Source organism: Mycetomoellerius zeteki, unplaced genomic scaffold, assembly GCF_001594055.1.
Source record: "Mycetomoellerius zeteki isolate Tzet28-1 unplaced genomic scaffold, Tzet1.0 scaffold182, whole genome shotgun sequence".
NCBI lineage: Eukaryota > Metazoa > Arthropoda > Insecta > Hymenoptera > Formicidae > Mycetomoellerius > Mycetomoellerius zeteki.
The window spans coordinates 225,521-244,933 of record NW_017256778.1 but is presented as its reverse complement, the minus strand read 5'-3'; the positions used below and the strand labels follow the sequence as shown (position 1 = coordinate 244,933).

Below are 19,413 nucleotides of genomic sequence, written 5' to 3'. Positions count from 1 at the left end.
TATATATATATATATATATATAATATATAAAAGATCAATTGTTTTTAAACGATGCTCACGTGGTAGTCGTTGAAAGAAGATGTTTTTGGAGTTTCACACGTTATGATTATATCACGAATACTGCGCGTAACTTGAGCCTCTAATTTCAAAGCATCGGTGAGAGCTTCTTCTCCATTGTTCCACTCCTGGCGTATCGGATTTGTATTGTTGGTAGTCTGTATGATGTGAGAAAAGTCGCGTTACTATTTACACTTTTTTTTCTTTATTTCTTCATCATCTTTACTCAATAATCTAAACTATTTGTGCAAATTGTGTTTACTCGTGGAAAGTAGAATACTCACCAAGGGATACTTGAGAAGTTTGCTCACATCATTTGTAAGTTGTCCACGCATTAGCAAATATTCGATGATCTTTATAGCATGCTCTCTCTCTTCGCTCGCGCTTTCGAAAAAGAACTTACTAAAGCCTGGGCGATTTATAGTATCACGTGCAAAGTGGGCACCCTATATAATGAAAAATTAAATCTTAATGTAACACGTTGTAGTCAATTTGTTTTTGTTAATTTAACAGGTTGTAGAGATTATATTGTATATATATTGAATAAGAGAGAGGAAAAGAGAAAAATGTTAACAAGTAGACTATATACCATCGCAAGATATTTCATAGCAGCTTCCATTTCAGTTTTAACTTGAGACTCCATGAGTTTTGTGCACGGATCGGTCATGTCTATCCATGATGTTGGTATATCAGCAGGTTTAAGAAGACCTAAAGAGGTGTGATAAAATGATTGATTTAACGGTTAATTATTAAATGTACAAATAAAAGCCTTGTTGAATTTATATTAATATCTATGATGAAATCTGTCTACTATATTGCATGATAACTCATTTCTTAAATAAATAACAAAAACACGTATTACTTATCACTCAGTTATCAAAAAGATATTTTATCGATGCGTGACTGATCGCTCATAATGTTGATAGCATCTGTTAGCAGTAAATGATTAACATTAAGAATAATCGCAATGAAATATTTTTTGTGTAACATTACTTCTATTTTCATTTTTATCTTTATTTCTACTTTTTTTATGTGCATTGGAAAAATATAAATTATTCTCAATCATAAAATTAATTGTTATTAATGCTTACATTATAAATGAATTAATTTGTAAAAAATGTAATTCTATCTTATATGTATAATTTAAGTTGATATAATGTTAATTGTAAATTACAATTGTTTGTATTACAACAGAATTAAATCTATTTTATAAATCAGAATATATGCAAATGAATCAGAATCGAATCATAATTTATCATAATGGACTTTTATCACACGTAGCATAGATGTAGCACAGACGTCAGTGGATGAGTCATATAGATTGAAACGGACTGTGAAATCAGTATATATATATATATATATATATCTCCCCATCGCGACTTGTCATCAAAGGCTATCTTTGTACAAGACAAAGTCAAGTCAATGATGAAGTGAATTGATTTGCTATAAAAGAGATAAGTATATACGCGACATGTTGATAAGTGTTAATTATTTGATAATGATTAATCTTTCATGATTGTAAGTGAAGAAAAGTCTTTTCTACAATAAGACTAATTTTTTAATTAAACTTTCTTCCTATTGACGAAGTGAAAAGATGCTTTTTCGTATTTTCAAATGTACATATGTAAATTTTAAATAAAAATTTTCATTATTGTCGAGTCCACGAGTCGCATAAATATCGTAAGAGACCACAGCTGAGGCAACTGCGTACCGAAACTGACTATACAGCTCTTTTTATCGTGCGCTGATAATAGCTCTGTCGATTTCCTGCAACTGATTTTCTCTAACGACTCTAGTTTTATCTTCATTTATACATGTATAACTTTATAAAGCGATAATGTTAGTGATACTGAATCGGGTCATAAAAACCAGATTTGATAAAATCATGCCATCTGTGGATAAAATAATACAGATTTTATATATATATATATATATATATATATACACAGAAATAGAAAAATACCTTGACGTATGCACACGTGTCACAAAGATCAAATGCGTTTCCTTGTCGCTAACTTTGATTGAGAAATATGTTTATTTCAACTCTATAAATTCATTAAAAAAAGTTTGGAGCAAGACTGTTAAAATCGTATGTATATATTCAAGTTGACGCGCCTGCGACAAGATGATTTTGAATGCGACATTGCAATGTGCAATCTAATATCAGTTTAGTTTAGTTTGGGTATACGCGACATAGATATTTCGTTATTTTCTTAGTCAATTTTACAATACCCTATACAGAGAGAATGAGAAAGAAGAAACAAAGGCTATATTCTTGATATGGTTTATAAAATGATTGAAAATCAATTATGTCCGCGTATTATAGATATATAACCAAAGTAGTGTTGAAATCTCTTTCAAGGTTTTATGTAATAAGCACAATATGCGTGTTTATTCACAAATGTATTCACAAATGTGAAATATTTACAAGGACAAACGATTGTGTACATAATATTACTTTTGTTCTTTACACAAATATAGGTAGTTATCTTGGAAGGATAGAAGGCAATAATGGAACAATAAAAGTTATTTGTTTCATCAGAGTGAGTCGAGTTTGGGAAGAAAACAGAAGAATTAGAAAAAAGATAAACAGTAAGTTTAACCGAGATTACAGATAATCTTATATCGGTAGAACAAATATGAGCAGGCCAATCGAAAGAGCTTGGACTACTTCCAAAGGTCACATTGCTCAATCAAAACAAACTATTGCATTCACACGCTTACTGCTTTTCACGCGGAGCGACACCATTTTTCACGAGGCGCGCAAAGCACTCCTCGTCGTATTTTGGTATCAAGGGATCGATCATGTATTTTGAAACGAAGTGAAAATTACAAAAGTGAGTGAATTTGCTAGAATAATTCCATTAATCAAAATCAATACCTAGTGAATTCGCTCACTTTTATAATTTTTATCTCATTTCGTTTCAAGATGCGAAAGACGATGTTTGCGTCGAATGATGAAATCATTTTGTCTACATCGGAAAAAGTGATCGGGAGAGAGACGGCCGGGACGCGGGACTGGGGACAAAGGAACGACCGACCGATGAGGAGCGATGCCGGAAAAGAGAGAGGAGGAGAGGAGAGGAGAGATGGGGGAGGGGGGAATTACGCATGTCGATTGTAAACTTACACTTGAGCCCGTCTCCGAAGATGCCATTGATACAGACCAGGATGAAAAAAACGTAGAGCAGCCTCGTCATCGTGATGCAATAAAGAGACTAGAAAGAGCGAGAAAGAGCAGTTTGCCAAGGCAAGTTCTTGAATCCCGGGAAAGAAGCGTCTGGAGTGGTCTGGCGACAGGACGCACGGTGGATCGTTCACCTCGTTCAGAAGTAACCTTTATACGCACTGGTATAGAAGGCTGCCTTCGTCGAAGTTGGATAGGAAAGCGCGGCTACGGCGGCTAAACGCGTCCGGATGTCATCGATCACCTTACAACAATGACTACGATCGTTCGACGAACGCGGGACATTCGTACTTTAATCACAGGCGGGGATAACCAGGGATAACGACGAGTACGACGACAAACGTGGACGAACGGCAACGACGACGATAACGAAGGCGTTGAAATCTACTGCTCTCATTGGCTCGCATTGGCTTTCGTCTACCGTTTCCTGTCCCGCTAGCCACCGCTGGCTCTCTCGCGCGACCTGCGCTTGCGCCGCGCCGCCCCCCTCCCTCCCGTCAGCTGACTCATTGCCGCTGGGTTGCTGCCCTGGCTGCCCAGTGAAAACTCCCATCTCCGCGCTGGGCAACGTTCATTGTCGAAGGAACGTCGAAGCGAGAGTATTCACGTTGCTTCCCATCGAACGTTGCTTATCGTTTGCGTCAAGAAAAGATAGATTTGAGACATCGTTCAAGCTTGCTCCATCAATTTCCTTCCGCACGTACGTAGCGTATACTAAGAGATACTCTTCAAAAAGGACTCAAAAGCTGCGCTTTTCCACGCTTGGTTCTTTCTCTCGCGGGTTGCGTGGTGGGTTGCGGGGGTCGTATGCACTATACGTCGTAAACGTATTGCGCACTATTAGTCGCGTCTACGCCGCGCTGCGTCGCGGAGTATGTCACGAGCAATTGCACGGCACCGGCACGTGCCCTCTCCGACAGAGAGAAAGAGAGAAAAGATACGTGTGTGAAATATTCTTATCTATTCTTATTACGAGTCACAAACAATCTTTCAACGATCGATCGAATTCAACGAGCAAACTTCGAGATAGCTTCGATTCTCTTTTGTGTCCATTACTGAGTAGATACAATATATAAGTAACGTTTCTATTTCTTCAAAACAACTTAAGGACACGATTATTGTCAGCACTCGTGTTGTTATTGTCAACAGACAGTTTTTATAAAGTGGCACCATTTGTGAAAATTAACAGACATCTATATTTTTTCTTCAATTCTCGTCGCTGTTTTCGAATAATAATTACCAAATTCCATACGCGTGTATATGTATACATCTAGAAAAAGTATTTTTATAATCTATTAAATTTCAGCAAAGATGTTGTTCTTCGGAGTGTTGTCTCTTCTTTTCCTGGCCGTTTCCGGAGAATACTGTTATACTGACATTGAAAGCGCCTGCAGCACCAATCCCAAAAGTACGTGGATATTTGTTTGCATGAAATGATTTAAAAATATTAACATTTACCTTTCAGAGTGCTATACTTTGCTGCATCCTGATACAATTGCGTCATTTATTTAATCCTAGTATCTAATCCTCAATTTTTTTTACATATTAAGATATAGATATATCTTTTGAAAATGCGTAATCTCTTGGTAAAAAGTATGTTTTTATCTCGATGCTTCTAGATGGTGGATTAATATCAAACTGTAATGCCAAATATGGAAGTATTGATACTCTTCAGGCTGAGCTGCAGGCATATGCAAATGCTAATATCGAAACAAGTTTTGAATTTCTTCTGATGTCTACACATTTCGGAAACTACGAAGCTAATCGAGAAGGATTTAAGGGACTTTATCGCAAACTTTCGGATAAAGTGTGGGAAGAAGCGATAGACTTGATCAAATACATCGCACATCGTGGTGGCAGAATGGATCTCAATCAGCTTCCACGTTCCAAGAAACCTGTGAGTATCGTCTATTTGTTACAGTTCGTTTTCCACTTACGGAAAGAAGGTTTTATCAATATTATCATTTATAGATCAAGGATAGCAAAGTATTGGAATTAACTGAATTGAATAGTCTGGCTAAAGCACTTGACAGTCAGAAGCAACTTGCCGAAGAAGCGTTACGCATTCACGCTCAAGCACAGCATCATACTAAACAGGATGCGGCTGTCGCTCACTACTTCGAGGAACATTTCATGGAATCGTTGTCCGAACGTGTGAGACGTCTAGCGGGTTATTCAAATGACCTCAAAAATATGCTTGAAGAACGTGATGCATCCCTTTCTGTATTCCTATTTGACGAGTATCTTAAGAACACTTTGTAAGGGGACCTGTCTACAGTTATATAACTTAGAATACATATATTTCAATTATATGTATATTATTACTATTTTTGTCTTTATAACTCTAATGTTAGATCTTTCATATGTAAAATACGTGAAATAAACGCATATAGAAATTTATTTGACATTTCTTATATTCTGCGACATAACATGTATGTATGCTGCAATAAATACAACATCTACGCACACACGCACACCTTAGTCTTTTTAAAGATTACTTGCGATCTACGTCTATACTACTCTGTAAAACTATTCAATTTGATATTTCATCTAATCGTATTTGTAACAGCAAAATTTACTACATAGAATTTTCTTTATAATGTATTTGTTGCTCTTCTTTTTTTCACAGATGTGTCTTGTGTATCATTCACGAATTACGATACAAAGACAGGCACAATGGACGTACACTTTCCAATTCTGATTTACAAATGTATATACATAGGTATTTAAAATTACAATGATTAAAATGTTAATTAATTCTAATTAATTCTAATATATAACACAATCAAAATACACAAGAGAATTATAATATATCGGCGCGTATCTCTAGAGCATGTTATAACTGGAAAGACAGGATATAATAAAATAGGTATATATATATATATATATATATATAGTGTAACTGAAATAACACTAATCATATAGTGCTATTCCTAATAAAAAAACTGAGATGAAAAGTCCTCTACCATTTTGCAATTTTCGCAATATTTTTTTAGTTACCCAATGAGCAAAATGTCTAAAATCGACGTATAAGACAGCTTTAAGATATCTTTAAGAGTTCTTTAAGAAAAATCTTCAAAATATTTCACAAAGAACACGGAAAGATATCTAAAAATTGTCTTATACATCAATTTTATCTCCGTTTATTCGGCAATATTTAGAAATTAATATCTCGTTAATTATTGCGAAAATTGCAAAATAGAGGACTTTTCGACTTAGTTTTTTATTAGGAATAGCACTGTATTAGTGGGCGTTATTTCAGTTATATCCTGTATATATATAATGCATACATGTGCATAATTATTGAGGAAGACCAAAGATCTATAGATAGAATAATACTAAAAGTATTCGCTATTGAAAAAATATGCCGAAATCTGATTTATTTGAGCGTCGCTCACCGATTCTATAATAAACTATAGAATATTTGAGTTAAATATACTATATTTTTTTCATGAATTCCTTTCATCAATAATGTCTATGTATTTTTGACTAGAAGGAATAAAAGTTTTGTGCATTTTCTCATCTAGAGAAAATGTAATTATACTTGTTATTGAATACAATTATTAATTGTTCATTGCGTGCATGCATGTGTATGTATCGCGCGCGCGCACGTTATCTCTGTAATAAATTTATGCTACACAATTTCTGATTTTGACAGTCACAGATTGCATGCAAACGTACATACAATATTATTTTGTTTACCATTATTACATGTATTGTCAACATGGAAAGGCGTGCATTATATGTGCTATTTTCTCAGACAGCAACGTGTCCATCTTGTTGCTGGCATGTTGCTTGCTAAGTATGCATTGCTAAGCATATATTGCTACCAGAATTGCAGCAATTGAGTCCTCATTTGTTGGCAACTTGATGCCTTCATGATATGATAATAAATATAAATCACATACACAAAGGATTTTCAGATTGTTAACAAAATGATAAATGTCTCACAAGGGACGTCACCCAACTGTCCGGCACCGATTTGATTCTCCGTGAAATATGTTATTAAACACAAAAATCTAAAAGACATGTATTTTTTTTATATGTGCGCTAACTCATTTAATGGGTGAAATGCCCCTTTGAAAAAAAAAATTTAGCACATACAAATTTTGGAAAAAAAAGAATATTCAGTAAAATTTTGATCTTAAATATTTTTCAAGAAACCATAGTTTTTGTAAAAATAACTCTTTTTTTTCAACTTTATTTCTTTATAAATAATTAGAGAAAAACGAACAATCAAATATAAAGATCATAAAAACATGTAGGGTATTAATTTTTTTTTTAGGGCTCTAATTTTATTCCGTTTTTCGAAGATACGTGTGAACGTAAAACGCGTTTATCCGTTTATATTCGCTTTCAAAAAAACATTTACTTGAAGGTAAACATTTACACGTTTAATTAGCATATCCGTTTATAAAAGAAACATTTTTCCGAATATACGTGTTTTATTATACATTTAAACGAAAATACATTTACATGTATATTTAACATATCCATCTATGAAAAACATTTTTTCGAATATTTTAACGTTTTTTAATAAAATTAAAAATCGAATTTTTTGCATTTTCTCAATTCGTCACACTCCTTAATAAAGGGATAAACGTTTATATAAAAAAAGTGAAAATATTCGAAAAAACGATTCTAATAAATGGATATGCTAATTATACGTGTAAACGTGTTTTCGTTTAAACGTATAATAGCGAGCCCTAGTATTAATGTATCAAAAAAATATGAAATCATAACTGGTTTCTTGAAACCATGAGCATTGTAAAAATAAAAAAGAAAAAGATGAGAACTATATTTCCTACTGCCACACAACGGTTTAATAGCATAATGATCAAAAAATGTAATATATATATATATATATATATACATTTAATTTTATATATACATATATATGAAATATGTTGCAAGTTTCAACTGGAATAATGTCTGACAGTGTCTATATGTGTCATATGTGCGATAAAACCTATGTAGTATATTGTTTCTCTTTTCTGCAGTGGAATTCTGTAACTCGTTACAGAATTATTATGCAGTCGTTATGAACACATGACTGCATAACGAGTTACAGAATACAGGGGCAGATATTTTATATGGTAAAAAGCTGCGCAACTGTCGTTATGAACTCATAACGAATTACAGAATTCCACTGCTGAGTCTACTTTTTAATTATTTTAAATTTTAATTTTTCTCCCCCCTATTCTTCTCAATGAGAGCATTTATTCATTTACCTTTGTTTCATATTGTAATTACAGAAATACTTTTAACATATTGTTGCAATTATATATGTCTAATTCGTCATAATGCAACATAAATATATACAGTCTTTTAACGATATGTGATATAGTCTGATCTAAAACATGTGTTACTTTTATATTATTATGTACTATCGCAATACACACGTTTCACTTACGATTTGTAGATTTGTGTATCATCTGAAATAAACAGATGAGATATATTAATGCACATATAACAGAATTTATCTAAGATAAATATTTACTTTCATATATTTTATAAATACCTTATTTCATATACTAATTTACTAATTTTGCTAGCATATTTAACATTCTATAACACAGGTTTAATCTTGGTTGCTTTATATATATTTTATGTATTATGTACCTATATAAGAGACAAAAAATTTCATTAAAGTATAAAAACAAATCATTTAAATTTTAATTTAAATATCAATATAATGAATAACTTTGAATGAAATATCTTATTACCGATGAACTTGTAATATTAATGTGTACTAATAAGGAAGCAAGCTCAAGATCTTCGCTATATATGTTTTTTAATGGAACACTTCTATATCCCATTCTTAAACAGCGTACCTGAACAAAATGAAATTTGAATAGAAAACAAAGATTTTAAGTAAGAATGTTCTAAATAACGTTAAACATAAATGTTTTTATAAATAACGATTAAATACCTACAGCATAAGTAGCTTGTCCTATGAAATTGCTGTCGCCAAACATATCTTCGTCTTGTACTAAAAATCGTATAAGAGCAAAATATGGATTGAATACTTCAAATTCACACGTTTCATTCCACATTGGATTAAATCCATTATCCTCTATAAATTGAAGAATTATGTTTAGTAATGTAGTATTTAATGAAATTATAATTTGAAATATAGATATTTACGTATCGTCCTTGTTGTTAATTTTGTTCCAGAGTCAAAATCTGCGCCTATAATTTCGATCTCGACGGATGGACTGGCAGTGCCTCTTCCTGATCTCATTAAATGTCTTGCTCCAATAATTTTTAAACTGATTTTGAGTGATTCAACTCCATACAATGTATTTTTGTCGTATGGATTAAAGTCATGTCTAAACATGAATTCTGGTTTCAATAAATAGCCACAATTACCATTCTCCTTAAACTTAGCCTGATTCAATTGCATCGATTTATCTCCAGTCTGATAGTTCAAAGCTACCATTTGACAACCAGAATTCCACATTGGTATAGGATTATAATTAGATGAATCGATACGTTGCCCCTTTGGATAAACTCTACTAAATTGAACCTATAAAGAAAAAAATAATTTATTACTAAATATCTACTTTAATTTGCATTTCAATATTTTAATCCATCTGTACTTTCTTTATCTCTCGATATTTATTACCTGATGATACTTTATAAAAAATTTATTTTCTTGTTGACACATTAATTTTTCAGCCTTTGTTTCAGGGAAACTACTCATTTCATTGAACGTAAATCCCTTAGTTCTTGTTCGTTCTATGTTAAATGCAACTGATCTACAATATACTATAAGATTAGACATTTCCTTGGCTATTCTCCATGCTCTTTCCATCTCTTTGTGTTGACTTTCCTAACAAAAGCAATAAAAAGTGCACACTATGCTAAATAATATTTAAATTTAATATAAAGGAAATTACATATTTACCCTAACACTTGCATTTTGTGCAGTCTCTTTGATACTTGACATCCATTCTAACGCAGCATCTTTCGAAGGCGTCGCGACTTCAAATACTGAACACATACTAGGATTTTGTATTCTTAAAATCCATTCCAAACCTGGTCTTTCCCCAACAGTTAATTCTACCACAGCACCCATAATATCTAATGAACCTTTTTGCAAGCTACCAAGCATCATAGAATCCGCTGACTGAAAAAAGAATAAAAAAAAAACACTTATTCTTTAAAGTTAGATGTAATACTCGATATTATGAACTTTGAATAATTATATGATATGATGTGTGTTTTATATCAATATTACAGTTCTTTCTGATCATTAGTCATATGCTTAAATATAAAATTCAAAACTTACGTCTCCTTGAGATTCTTGTTGATCAATTTGTTCTACATAATTGGCAGGAAACCAATGTTGTTTTTTACCACCATAATCACCTCTCCACCATCCTCCACTTTGTGGGTTAACATTAGTAATTATAGCATGCTTGACTAAGGTCAATTCATCATCTCTTTTAGCTTTATAATCGTAAATAGCCTTAACAGTAACCTTTAAAGTAATATATCGAATTGTACACATCTATGATTAAAATCTACTTTTACGAAAAAATATTTCTATATATATTTTTATCTCAGAAAACTTACTTTTGATGTAAAACTTGTAGGGTCCATATAACCTGGGATGCCATAAACAGATCCATCATCATTATCCTAAGTACAGAGGAAAAGGAATGTTACTAATATTTCGTATCTCTTAGCATTTTGATATATTTACATATTATATATGAACTCGAATAAAAATCGAACAAAAGTAAATACACATACCAAACCCATTCTTCTGATAACGTCCTGATTAACAGGATGGCTTAATTTAATCTTTTTGAACAATGGATGCCGTTCATAATAATTGACTAATTCAACTAAACTTTCAAATTCTACGGTTCCAGTGGTATAGAGCCTCCCTTCGAGTTTTATTTTACAGTGTTTTATCTTCTTTTCCGCTCTATAATAATAGAATATAATTTACGTGTCAGTATACGAGAAGTAAATTGACTATATAAAATCTAAAGCTACATAGAAAATATACGAGCTTTAAGGAAGTATACCTAAATGAAATTGCATAGCAATTACTCTCTCTTTCACTAGGTCTTACTAAAAATGCACCATCTATAGGGATATGCTTTAGCATTTCTTCTGCTGCGATTCGAGTGCATTCGGGATGCCACCATTCTTTCTCTTCATGTTTGTTTGGTTGAGGCACTGGTTCTTGTAACGTGATTAGAAATTCCTATTCATCAAAGATAATCATGTACCTAACGGTCTTATTTCAAAACAAATACTTTTGTTCCTGATTCAGGATGTATACACTCGCACACACGTATATATAGAATATTTTTATCACAATGCTACATTGTATTTTTTATAATATATTGCACTCACTTGACTTCTAAGTGGATGATTACGATAATGAGTAATTAAACTGTACAGACTGTCAAAACAATTGGTGTCAATAAGATAATACTGCGTTTGACCCATTTCTTGCTTCAGTTTAATACGACAATGGTTCACCTTTCCTTTACGCCAAAATGATAAACAGTAATCGCCCACAAATGTAACACATTGTCGTACTAGAAAAGTACCATCTCCAAGATAGGAATAACGTCGTAGTAATTCTTCAGCCTCTTCTCTTCCTCTTGCTAACTTTCCATGAAACCATTTCTCTCCAAAATGTAATTCATCATTTGGCGCGCCCTTTTAGAATTTTTTAAAACATAAGTTACTTGTAACATAATGTTTAACACATATTTACATCTATTATAAACAAGGTTGGGTAGTCAATAAATTAAAAGTTAAATAAAATGTGAAAGTTAATAACTTTCAATTTGATTTTTAATTTAATTTAGTTACTTTAAACGTTAATTTATTAACTTTTTTTTAAGTTAGTTTTTTATCTCGCTAAGTACTATATTATTTTGCAATTAATGCAATATTATTTGCTATAAAATTTTAAACGTTGGAGAATTCGTTTAAAAACAGCTCAATAATGATTATGATGGGCGCGACTCTCATAGTGCTCAAAGATGAATATGGATTGGGTCTGCATTTAGGAAAATGCGTTATGATATTCTCGTTTTACATTTGATGAGGACAAAGAAAGAATAAAATCTTTTTATTTACATACAATTTTCAAAGAACGTACAGGAATGACCAGCACAAAGAGGAATACAATATTACTTACATTTTTTAAAATAACGTTTTATTTTTCTTTTATAATGTAAGTATGAAAATATTTATGTAAAAATACTAAAAATCAGTTTCTTATTGTACAAAAAAATATCTTTATTATTTCATATAATATAATTTACAAATAAAATATTAAATTTATCCCGATAATCTATATTGTAATTGTTTAAAGTAATCAAATTTTTTTTTAATTAGGATATTCTAATTTTTAATAAAAATGATTTTCATAATTAAACTTTTTATTGAGTTAATTCAATTTTAAAGTAACTTTAATTGAGTTAGTTTTTTGTTCATCAGTTTAACTTAATTACATTAATTTTATAAGCCATTAACTTTAACTTAATTTAGTTAAAAAAATATATTAACTTACCCCCAACCCTGATTATAAATCACAATTAATAGTCTCTCTAGTTCGTATTGTATTTTTTTATATGTATAAATGTACATACATCTAACGATCTCCGAACGCTGTTTTCCTCATCGTCATCGTGTTCGGTTTCCTGTGCTCTTGAAAATGTGTCTGTATAAAATAACTTTTGTTGTGTCAATACAAAAAAATGAGGATTCCATTCTCTATCAATAGGATCCTCCAGATAAAGAATCCCATTTTTTACAGTATTTCTAAGATCCATCTCTTGTCTGCTTTCATCATTTCGAACAAGAAATGAGGATTCATCAACACCATCGGGAAGTTTCTTGTGTTTTAACAAAATTTTTCTACGTAATGCATATGGTGAAGGTAGACAAGTTTCATTCTTGTCAACGGATTGGACTAATAACATGTCACCAAATACTTCTTGCATAGTCGTTGCCATTTTACGTTGTTGGGGCAAAGTACAATTATCCTCGATAGATAAAATAACAGGATACCTATATAAATAAAACGTGTCAATAGAAAAATAATAGCTACGTAAAAATAATCAGTTTGATTGTTTCTTTTCATCTTTGCTCTTTTCTTTTTGAGACTTACTCAGATGTAGCAAAAGCATGCTCCTTGATAGTTTTAATAACATCTAAAAATTTGATTTTAGTGGTAAGAGTGTGTCCATGAAATATAAAAGGCATTCCATCTGGACCATCCCAACAATCAAGCTCTATACATCTGCACCCTGCTCTCAGCGCACGAACATAGGCCTGACAGCTACTTTCGCTGCTAATCTGATCTCCCATCAAGTATCTAGAAAATCACACATATTGTCCGAATAGTTGGAACATATGCATTTTTATTTCTTTAAAGGTTGCATACGTGTTATGCGATGATGCTATCCAATAATATGCAAGAGGCCGAGTCATATCTTGAGAAACTTGATTGAATTTTTGATTCCATATGTCGTTATGCTTAGAAAATAAGAAGTCTATAAATTCTGAAAAAGTAAAGTATGGCTCTTGTATGTCCCTTTGAGAATCTTGCAAATAGTCCCTAATGAAACGCGATATTTCTAACTCATTATTCCCCAATTTGTCTTGTTGCTCAGTTACTAAAAAATTTTGGAATTCTTGGAGCGTAATAGTTTGTCCAGTTTTAGAATAATTCAATAATTTATGCCAATCCGCAAGATTCTGTAAAAATATTATACCAATTACAATTTGTGCACAGATAAGTGCTTGACGCTGGTCTCTTTTCATACACAAGAATACTACAATATTTACTCACATTTTGATCAAACATTAGTTTATGGTACAGAATGACAAAATCATCAAAACCAAGTTCATTCCGGTTTCTCGTATCTACTTCTTGGAACAATTCTCTGAGTCTATTTGTAGCAATTTTGCAATTAACCCGAGGCAAAAATGCTTTCACATCTTTCAACGTGACCCTGTCAATCAGTATAATAAACATGAAAATGGTAGTTAATGATGCATTTTTTTATATATCGATATATAAAAAGTAGTGATACATAAATAATCTATACATATACTGCATTCATCATCATATAGAGAGAAATATGTAAAATATAAGAATAAATTGTATTAGAAAAGAACTTTACGTTTCACGAGAATTTTCCATCGCGTAAAACTCTTTTCTAAGCCATCTTTCAACTTGTAATGGATATGGTGCATTTATAGTGTCTTGTACCAAGTGACGCAATCCCTTGACCCATAGCTCACATTCTTTCTCACTAAGAGCTGACATAAATAATATGTTTTAGCAAAAGTAACCAACACTTAATTAACCAAAGAATATTATATTTACCAGATATGGAAAGAGTTTTCAGTCTAAATTCCGATCCATAATATATCACAAAACATCTTAGATTTTCAATTCTCTTAGCATCTTCAGGCCATTTTTCAAAGTCTTTAGATTGTTTTCCTATTCTAACTTCTTTGACCTCTCTTATTTCCACTGTAAATAAAAAATATTTAATAAATTAAAATAAATAATATTCAAACAATTATCGATACATATGCATAATTCAAATATGCAGTATCTGCAACTCCTCATGGATCTTATTCCAACAGATATCATGACAATACACACATGATAATATGTATTTTTTTATACATATCACAGTCCACACGACGCAGATTTACTTGAATTATAAAATAATGGGATAATAATCCTTATATAAGAATATTAACAGATAAAATTTAATCGGTCGCAAAATTTAAAATTGTCGTTAGAACAATATATATATAATAATAAAAAATACACAAGAAACTTCTTTATATTTGGAAATCAATTACAGGTGGTATATTTGCAATATTTATTCATTTCTATTATAGACATTTATATATATGTATAAATTTATACATATACTGATAAAAATATTAGGTAAATAGAATTGAAATTCCATAGATTTGTGCATGCAGACAGGATCATACCTGAACCATCGAAAGGTCTAAAAGTCGCACTCCTCGACCAAACAATTTGTCTAGTTTCTCTTCTTATCATCAAAGTTTTCTTTTCCGGCCGTTTTCTTGGAAAGAATTTAGTCACTACCGTACCCCTTTCAAGTTGACTAATAATCTGTTCCATTTCGGGAATAATTCCATTCATTTTTCAAGAATCGTATTACTCTGTAATGAATAACGTAATGTAAATCTATGTAACTTTAAATTTGATATGTACAGCTTAATATAGCTTTAAAAAATGCTATAACCTGTGTAAATTGATAAATAAAAACATTAATTTTATATAAAATATTTAAATAGGTGAAAACAAAGACAATATTAAAGGTATTTGATTTGGTATATTAAATAATACAGAATAGTTTTCAGAACATGTATAATTACTCTTTATTATACAAAAAATTGAGTAACACAACTTGTGTCATTATTACAGAAATAGGATATTTCTTATATTGTAAATATGTATATTGTAAAGATAATGTGTTACAGCATACCGATATCTAATCGTATCTTCCAATCGTGTTTTTAAAAGGTTGTGAATTACATTTCATACATATATGTACGTTCGATCTGACTTACGAATCTGATTTTAATAATTTGATTTATATTTTATCCGTCGCCATATCTCCATATCGCACGCGTTTGCGAAGGATACACATTTTCACATTTTCGAACTTTCTCTACCAGTCGAAACATCTTTTTTTGTAACCTCTACAAGATAAACCTAACCTAAACGATTTTCCTCAGGATTGTTTTTGCAAAAGATGATGTACATGGCGTGTAAATAAAATGATTACAATTGCAATTGATACGACTCGACATACGTGAGCCTAGATACGTATTCTAATATTCTAATATGCTCCGTTGATCTGTCTCGAAAGTGCCAGTTTTAAAAGGTAATGTCCGTTATGTTATCGTGAATTTTTTTCAATGTGCGCGATGATTTCCATCACTGTTTTATCACGATGTTTATGATGTACTTAAAGATATGTCATACCTGTCTCCGAAACGCGACACACTGTTGATTATGCTATATAAAAACACGTTTCACTTATCATGTGTAGGTATTGTTCACAATTCGCGTTTACATGAATTAGAGACTTCCGATTGTTTCCGGCGCGATCGTGCCAGAGGAAAGAACTTGAGAGAAGAGAGGAGAGTTTCATACATATGGCGGCAACATACGGCGTCAAATAATGCACGGATCAACGCACCACACGCACGCGTCAGCTTGAATACAAATAAGTATACGAATGCGCATACACACACACACACACACACACATGTATATATCATATGTACATACATACATATATATATCGTGAATCGTACGTGCCTAGATGTTCGCGCGCATCACCCTATACTTGTCTCATAATTGGATACGAAAAAAGACTTTTATCGGTCATTTAATAATTCTTTATAAAACTGCTGCGCGTGTAGTATTTCTTAACTTTACTTTCTTGTGAGTTTTCACACGCACGCACGCACGCACGCACGCGTGTGAAATAAATATTAAGGTGATTCTTTAGTAAATCGAGTTACCATTATAGGAATGTCTAATTTTTTAATATAACGAAGTTGAAGTATCGAAATTGAGGTGTGCAAAATTATACGATAGATTAACGATGAAATAAGAGAGAAAAAAACGTTGAAAATATAATTTTTCACGTGACCATGGACGTATCCGGGGGAGGGGGGAGGTTTGGGGGTTCTCAAACCCCACCGAAATTTTGTATTAATTATTATTTCATTTTGAGAGGACTTCGTAACTCGTTAACTCGCGTAACGCACATCCTGATAGCATCATTCATCCATTCACATCGGCCGGTGCCTAATAATTTTTCACTGCTTTACTAATGAGAATATTTTATTTTGAATAGGCTAATTAAGCGATGTACTCTATCGAAATTTCTCTTTCATTTTTAATTGTAAAAAACATACAACTTTACTTTTGACTTTATATGAGTTTTTTGCTATTACACAAAATATTTTTTTCTTTTCGTTACAAGACCATATAAGTAATTTTTAATACTTCTTAGTAAATACTTCTTACTCGTTAGTATTCGAGCATATGTAACAATAACAATATTAAAGAATTAAACATTTTGCTTGTAGTCGTTATTGTCTTTCTTTAAAAAAAAGTCTTTAAAAAATAAGTAAATGTTACATGATGTACAAAACGTAATATTTTTCTTCTTCAAAATGAGATACGAAGAGATTATTCTCTAGTAGCATACTTTATTTGAGAAACGCTCTGGCGAACGTTCTTAGGATATAGAAATATTCTGTGAATCTTCTTTAGAATGTCCCTTGGAGATCTGTGCTGTTAAGGTTAAAAGTTGTAAAAATATCCAAATGGAATTCATTAATGTTAAAAATTGCTGTAATCACAACAACAAAATTGGTACAGTGACGTTCGTTTCACTGTAATACCAAAATCTCTCTTTTTTTATTGTCATTCCGATTGGTGCACGATATAGGCTGTGTTCCAAAATTGTTTGCCAGCGTCTGGCAGCACTGTTAACACCGTTCCAAAAATCATCGTAGCACGCTGTGGCAGTGCTGCGAGAGAGTAAAGACGTTACTAATTTTGTCGTCATTTCCTGCTGCGGCTGCTGTGGCTGAAGAGATGAGGCAGTTACAGCACAAAGATGGCGGAAAAGATGGAGGAGTTAATTTTAATTGATGCTGAGAGTAATACTGAATTTAAAATAAATATTTCGGTAGAAAATGCTGAGAAAGCAAGAAGTAGTGAGTAGATTTATAATTTTTTTGTAGTCAGCTTTTTGTGGTCACATTTATTTATTCATACTTCGAATAATTATATATAATTTCGGCTAATTCTGAATCCGAATCACTAGACTCTTCATCACTAGAATCGAATGCTAATTTTATAATGGTTTCAAATAAAAATTTTTTCTGTATGGTTCTCTCCATACTTCTAAGTTATTTGTTTCTTTTCGCTGAAGTCGCTATACGTTAACAACATTCAAAATATCGTTCCAAAATGAAAGCTGCGTTTGCATGAAAGGCATGCTTACTAAAATTGGAACGCTATTGGTAGCATGCACTTATGACGACATACACGCAGCACTGGCAATCAATTTTGGAACACAGCCATAGTCAGGGGTTGCAATACTTTTTTAAAAATGGGTTTTGGAATGCAATCTACTCACCGAGCGATTGGTTCTTATTTGTCGACCCATGAATAAGAACCAATCGCACGGTGAGCAAGCTGCATTCCGAAACCTATCGAAAAATTTTCTTTCAATCCTAGGTTCAAGAAGACTAGAATTAAGGAGGATCAACTCGCGTGGTGGGGGTGAGTCAAAAAACGTCCGCGGCTATTCACACGATGTGCAGCGGCACTGCGCATTGTGTGAAAGTTCGATATAAGAGCGACAAAGTGACGATTATAGAACGATAGAGCGACAACTATATAGAGCGACAGAGAGGACTAATGAAGCGCAAGAGTGGGGGAAGTTATCCGTCGCCACTTTTTGCCTCACCCCCACTACCGCTATTGGCACGAATTGATCCTCCTTAGTTCTAGTCTTCTTGCCTGGGTTGAAAGAAAATCCCCTCCGAAAAAAATTTCACGATACGCCCATGACTGTAACAGATTAGAGTCCCTATAAAAGAGTCACGACGTCACAACATGAGGGGGTCGACCTCGTGATTGGTCAGATTTCGAGTCCCTTTAAACTCCGCCATTTGTAGATACTTTTGATGCGGTAGTAAATCTGTGAATTGGTGTGAGCAACTGTTTCATGATAGGCTGCGTTCAGCAGACTCAACAGTTTTGCAACCGTTTTATGATTATCTGCTGAGATAGGACCATTCTTCTAGATCTAAAAGTATGATCCAATTAGCGCCAAGGAAACTTCCAACAGTTGCAAAACAACGTTCTGCTGAACGCAGCCATATAGTAGTATAAAAAGGCGCGAACGCGAAATCGGACTATCAACTGTCAACCAGGTGAAATTATAAACAGTATTTAGAGGTCGCTCTGATTAAAGGGACACTACCTACTGCCGAAGTCAAATGAGGCGGCAAATTCAAATTTTAATTTGTCCGGATTTTAATGGCGGACCCTATATATGTCGTTTAGAAATGAATTTCGTTAGAGATTAATTTAA

General features: G+C 32.5%; 3 protein-coding genes across 4 annotated transcripts in view; 1 reads left to right on the top strand and 2 right to left on the bottom strand.

The window, feature by feature from the left end:
- Fer1HCH (ferritin 1 heavy chain) overlaps window positions 1-3,515 on the bottom strand; it is a 4,442-nt gene extending 927 nt beyond the window's left edge. The window contains exons 1-4 of the mRNA XM_018446536.1: window positions 3,188-3,515; window positions 647-765; window positions 342-503; window positions 60-215 (exon numbers count right to left, since the gene is read on the bottom strand). Coding sequence (XP_018302038.1) covers window positions 60-215; window positions 342-503; window positions 647-765; window positions 3,188-3,257 — 507 coding nt within the window. The 5' untranslated portion in view covers window positions 3,258-3,515. The remainder of the gene's footprint in view (window positions 1-59; window positions 216-341; window positions 504-646; window positions 766-3,187) is intronic.
- Window positions 3,516-3,808: 293 nt separating this feature from the next.
- On the top strand, window positions 3,809-5,644 carry Fer2LCH (ferritin 2 light chain). The gene is made up of 4 exons (XM_018446535.1): window positions 3,809-3,944; window positions 4,551-4,652; window positions 4,864-5,141; window positions 5,216-5,644. Exons 2-4 carry the CDS (start codon window positions 4,556-4,558, stop codon window positions 5,504-5,506), a joined length of 666 nt encoding a protein of 221 aa, XP_018302037.1. The 5' UTR covers window positions 3,809-3,944; window positions 4,551-4,555; the 3' UTR covers window positions 5,507-5,644.
- Window positions 5,645-8,847: 3,203 nt separating this feature from the next.
- On the bottom strand, window positions 8,848-16,409 carry sl (small wing phospholipase C gamma 1). Of its 2 annotated transcripts, none has more exons than XM_018446528.1 (19): window positions 16,272-16,409; window positions 15,248-15,442; window positions 14,619-14,768; window positions 14,413-14,551; window positions 14,079-14,241; window positions 13,671-13,984; window positions 13,395-13,601; window positions 12,874-13,294; window positions 11,621-11,932; window positions 11,287-11,468; window positions 11,006-11,183; window positions 10,826-10,891; window positions 10,539-10,730; window positions 10,155-10,376; window positions 9,873-10,079; window positions 9,392-9,773; window positions 9,181-9,320; window positions 8,971-9,078; window positions 8,848-8,866 (listed from the first exon to the last, which is right to left on the bottom strand). In XM_018446528.1, the coding sequence occupies exons 2-19, from the start codon at window positions 15,420-15,422 to the stop codon at window positions 8,852-8,854; spliced, it is 3,573 nt and encodes a 1,190-aa protein (XP_018302030.1). In that variant the 5' UTR covers window positions 15,423-15,442; window positions 16,272-16,409; the 3' UTR covers window positions 8,848-8,851. The 2 variants fall into 2 exon arrangements, with proteins under 2 accessions (XP_018302030.1, XP_018302032.1); XM_018446530.1 differs by lacking the exon at window positions 16,272-16,409 and adding an exon at window positions 15,769-16,256.
- Between the last annotated feature and the right edge of the window lie 3,004 nt (window positions 16,410-19,413).

What these genes read in the sequence shown, in the direction of transcription:
- Fer2LCH (XM_018446535.1), top strand. Translation starts at nt 4,556, where the DNA reads ATGTTGTTCTTCGGAGTGTTGTCTCTTCTTTTCCTGGCCGTTTCCGGA. An exon ending in CTGCAGCACCAATCCCAAAA is followed by an intron (nt 4,653 to 4,863) that starts GTACGTGGATAT and finishes CGATGCTTCTAG; the next exon opens with ATGGTGGATTAATATCAAAC. An exon ending in TTCCACGTTCCAAGAAACCT is followed by an intron (nt 5,142 to 5,215) that starts GTGAGTATCGTC and finishes TATCATTTATAG; the next exon opens with ATCAAGGATAGCAAAGTATT.
- sl (XM_018446528.1), bottom strand. Translation starts at nt 15,422, where the DNA reads ATGAATGGAATTATTCCCGAAATGGAACAGATTATTAGTCAACTTGAA. An exon ending in ATCATCCACTTAGAAGTCAA is followed by an intron (nt 11,469 to 11,620) that starts GTGAGTGCAATA and finishes TTTGATGAATAG; the next exon opens with GAATTTCTAATCACGTTACA. An exon ending in ATTAACAACAAGGACGATAC is followed by an intron (nt 9,321 to 9,391) that starts GTAAATATCTAT and finishes TTCAATTTATAG; the next exon opens with AGGATAATGGATTTAATCCA.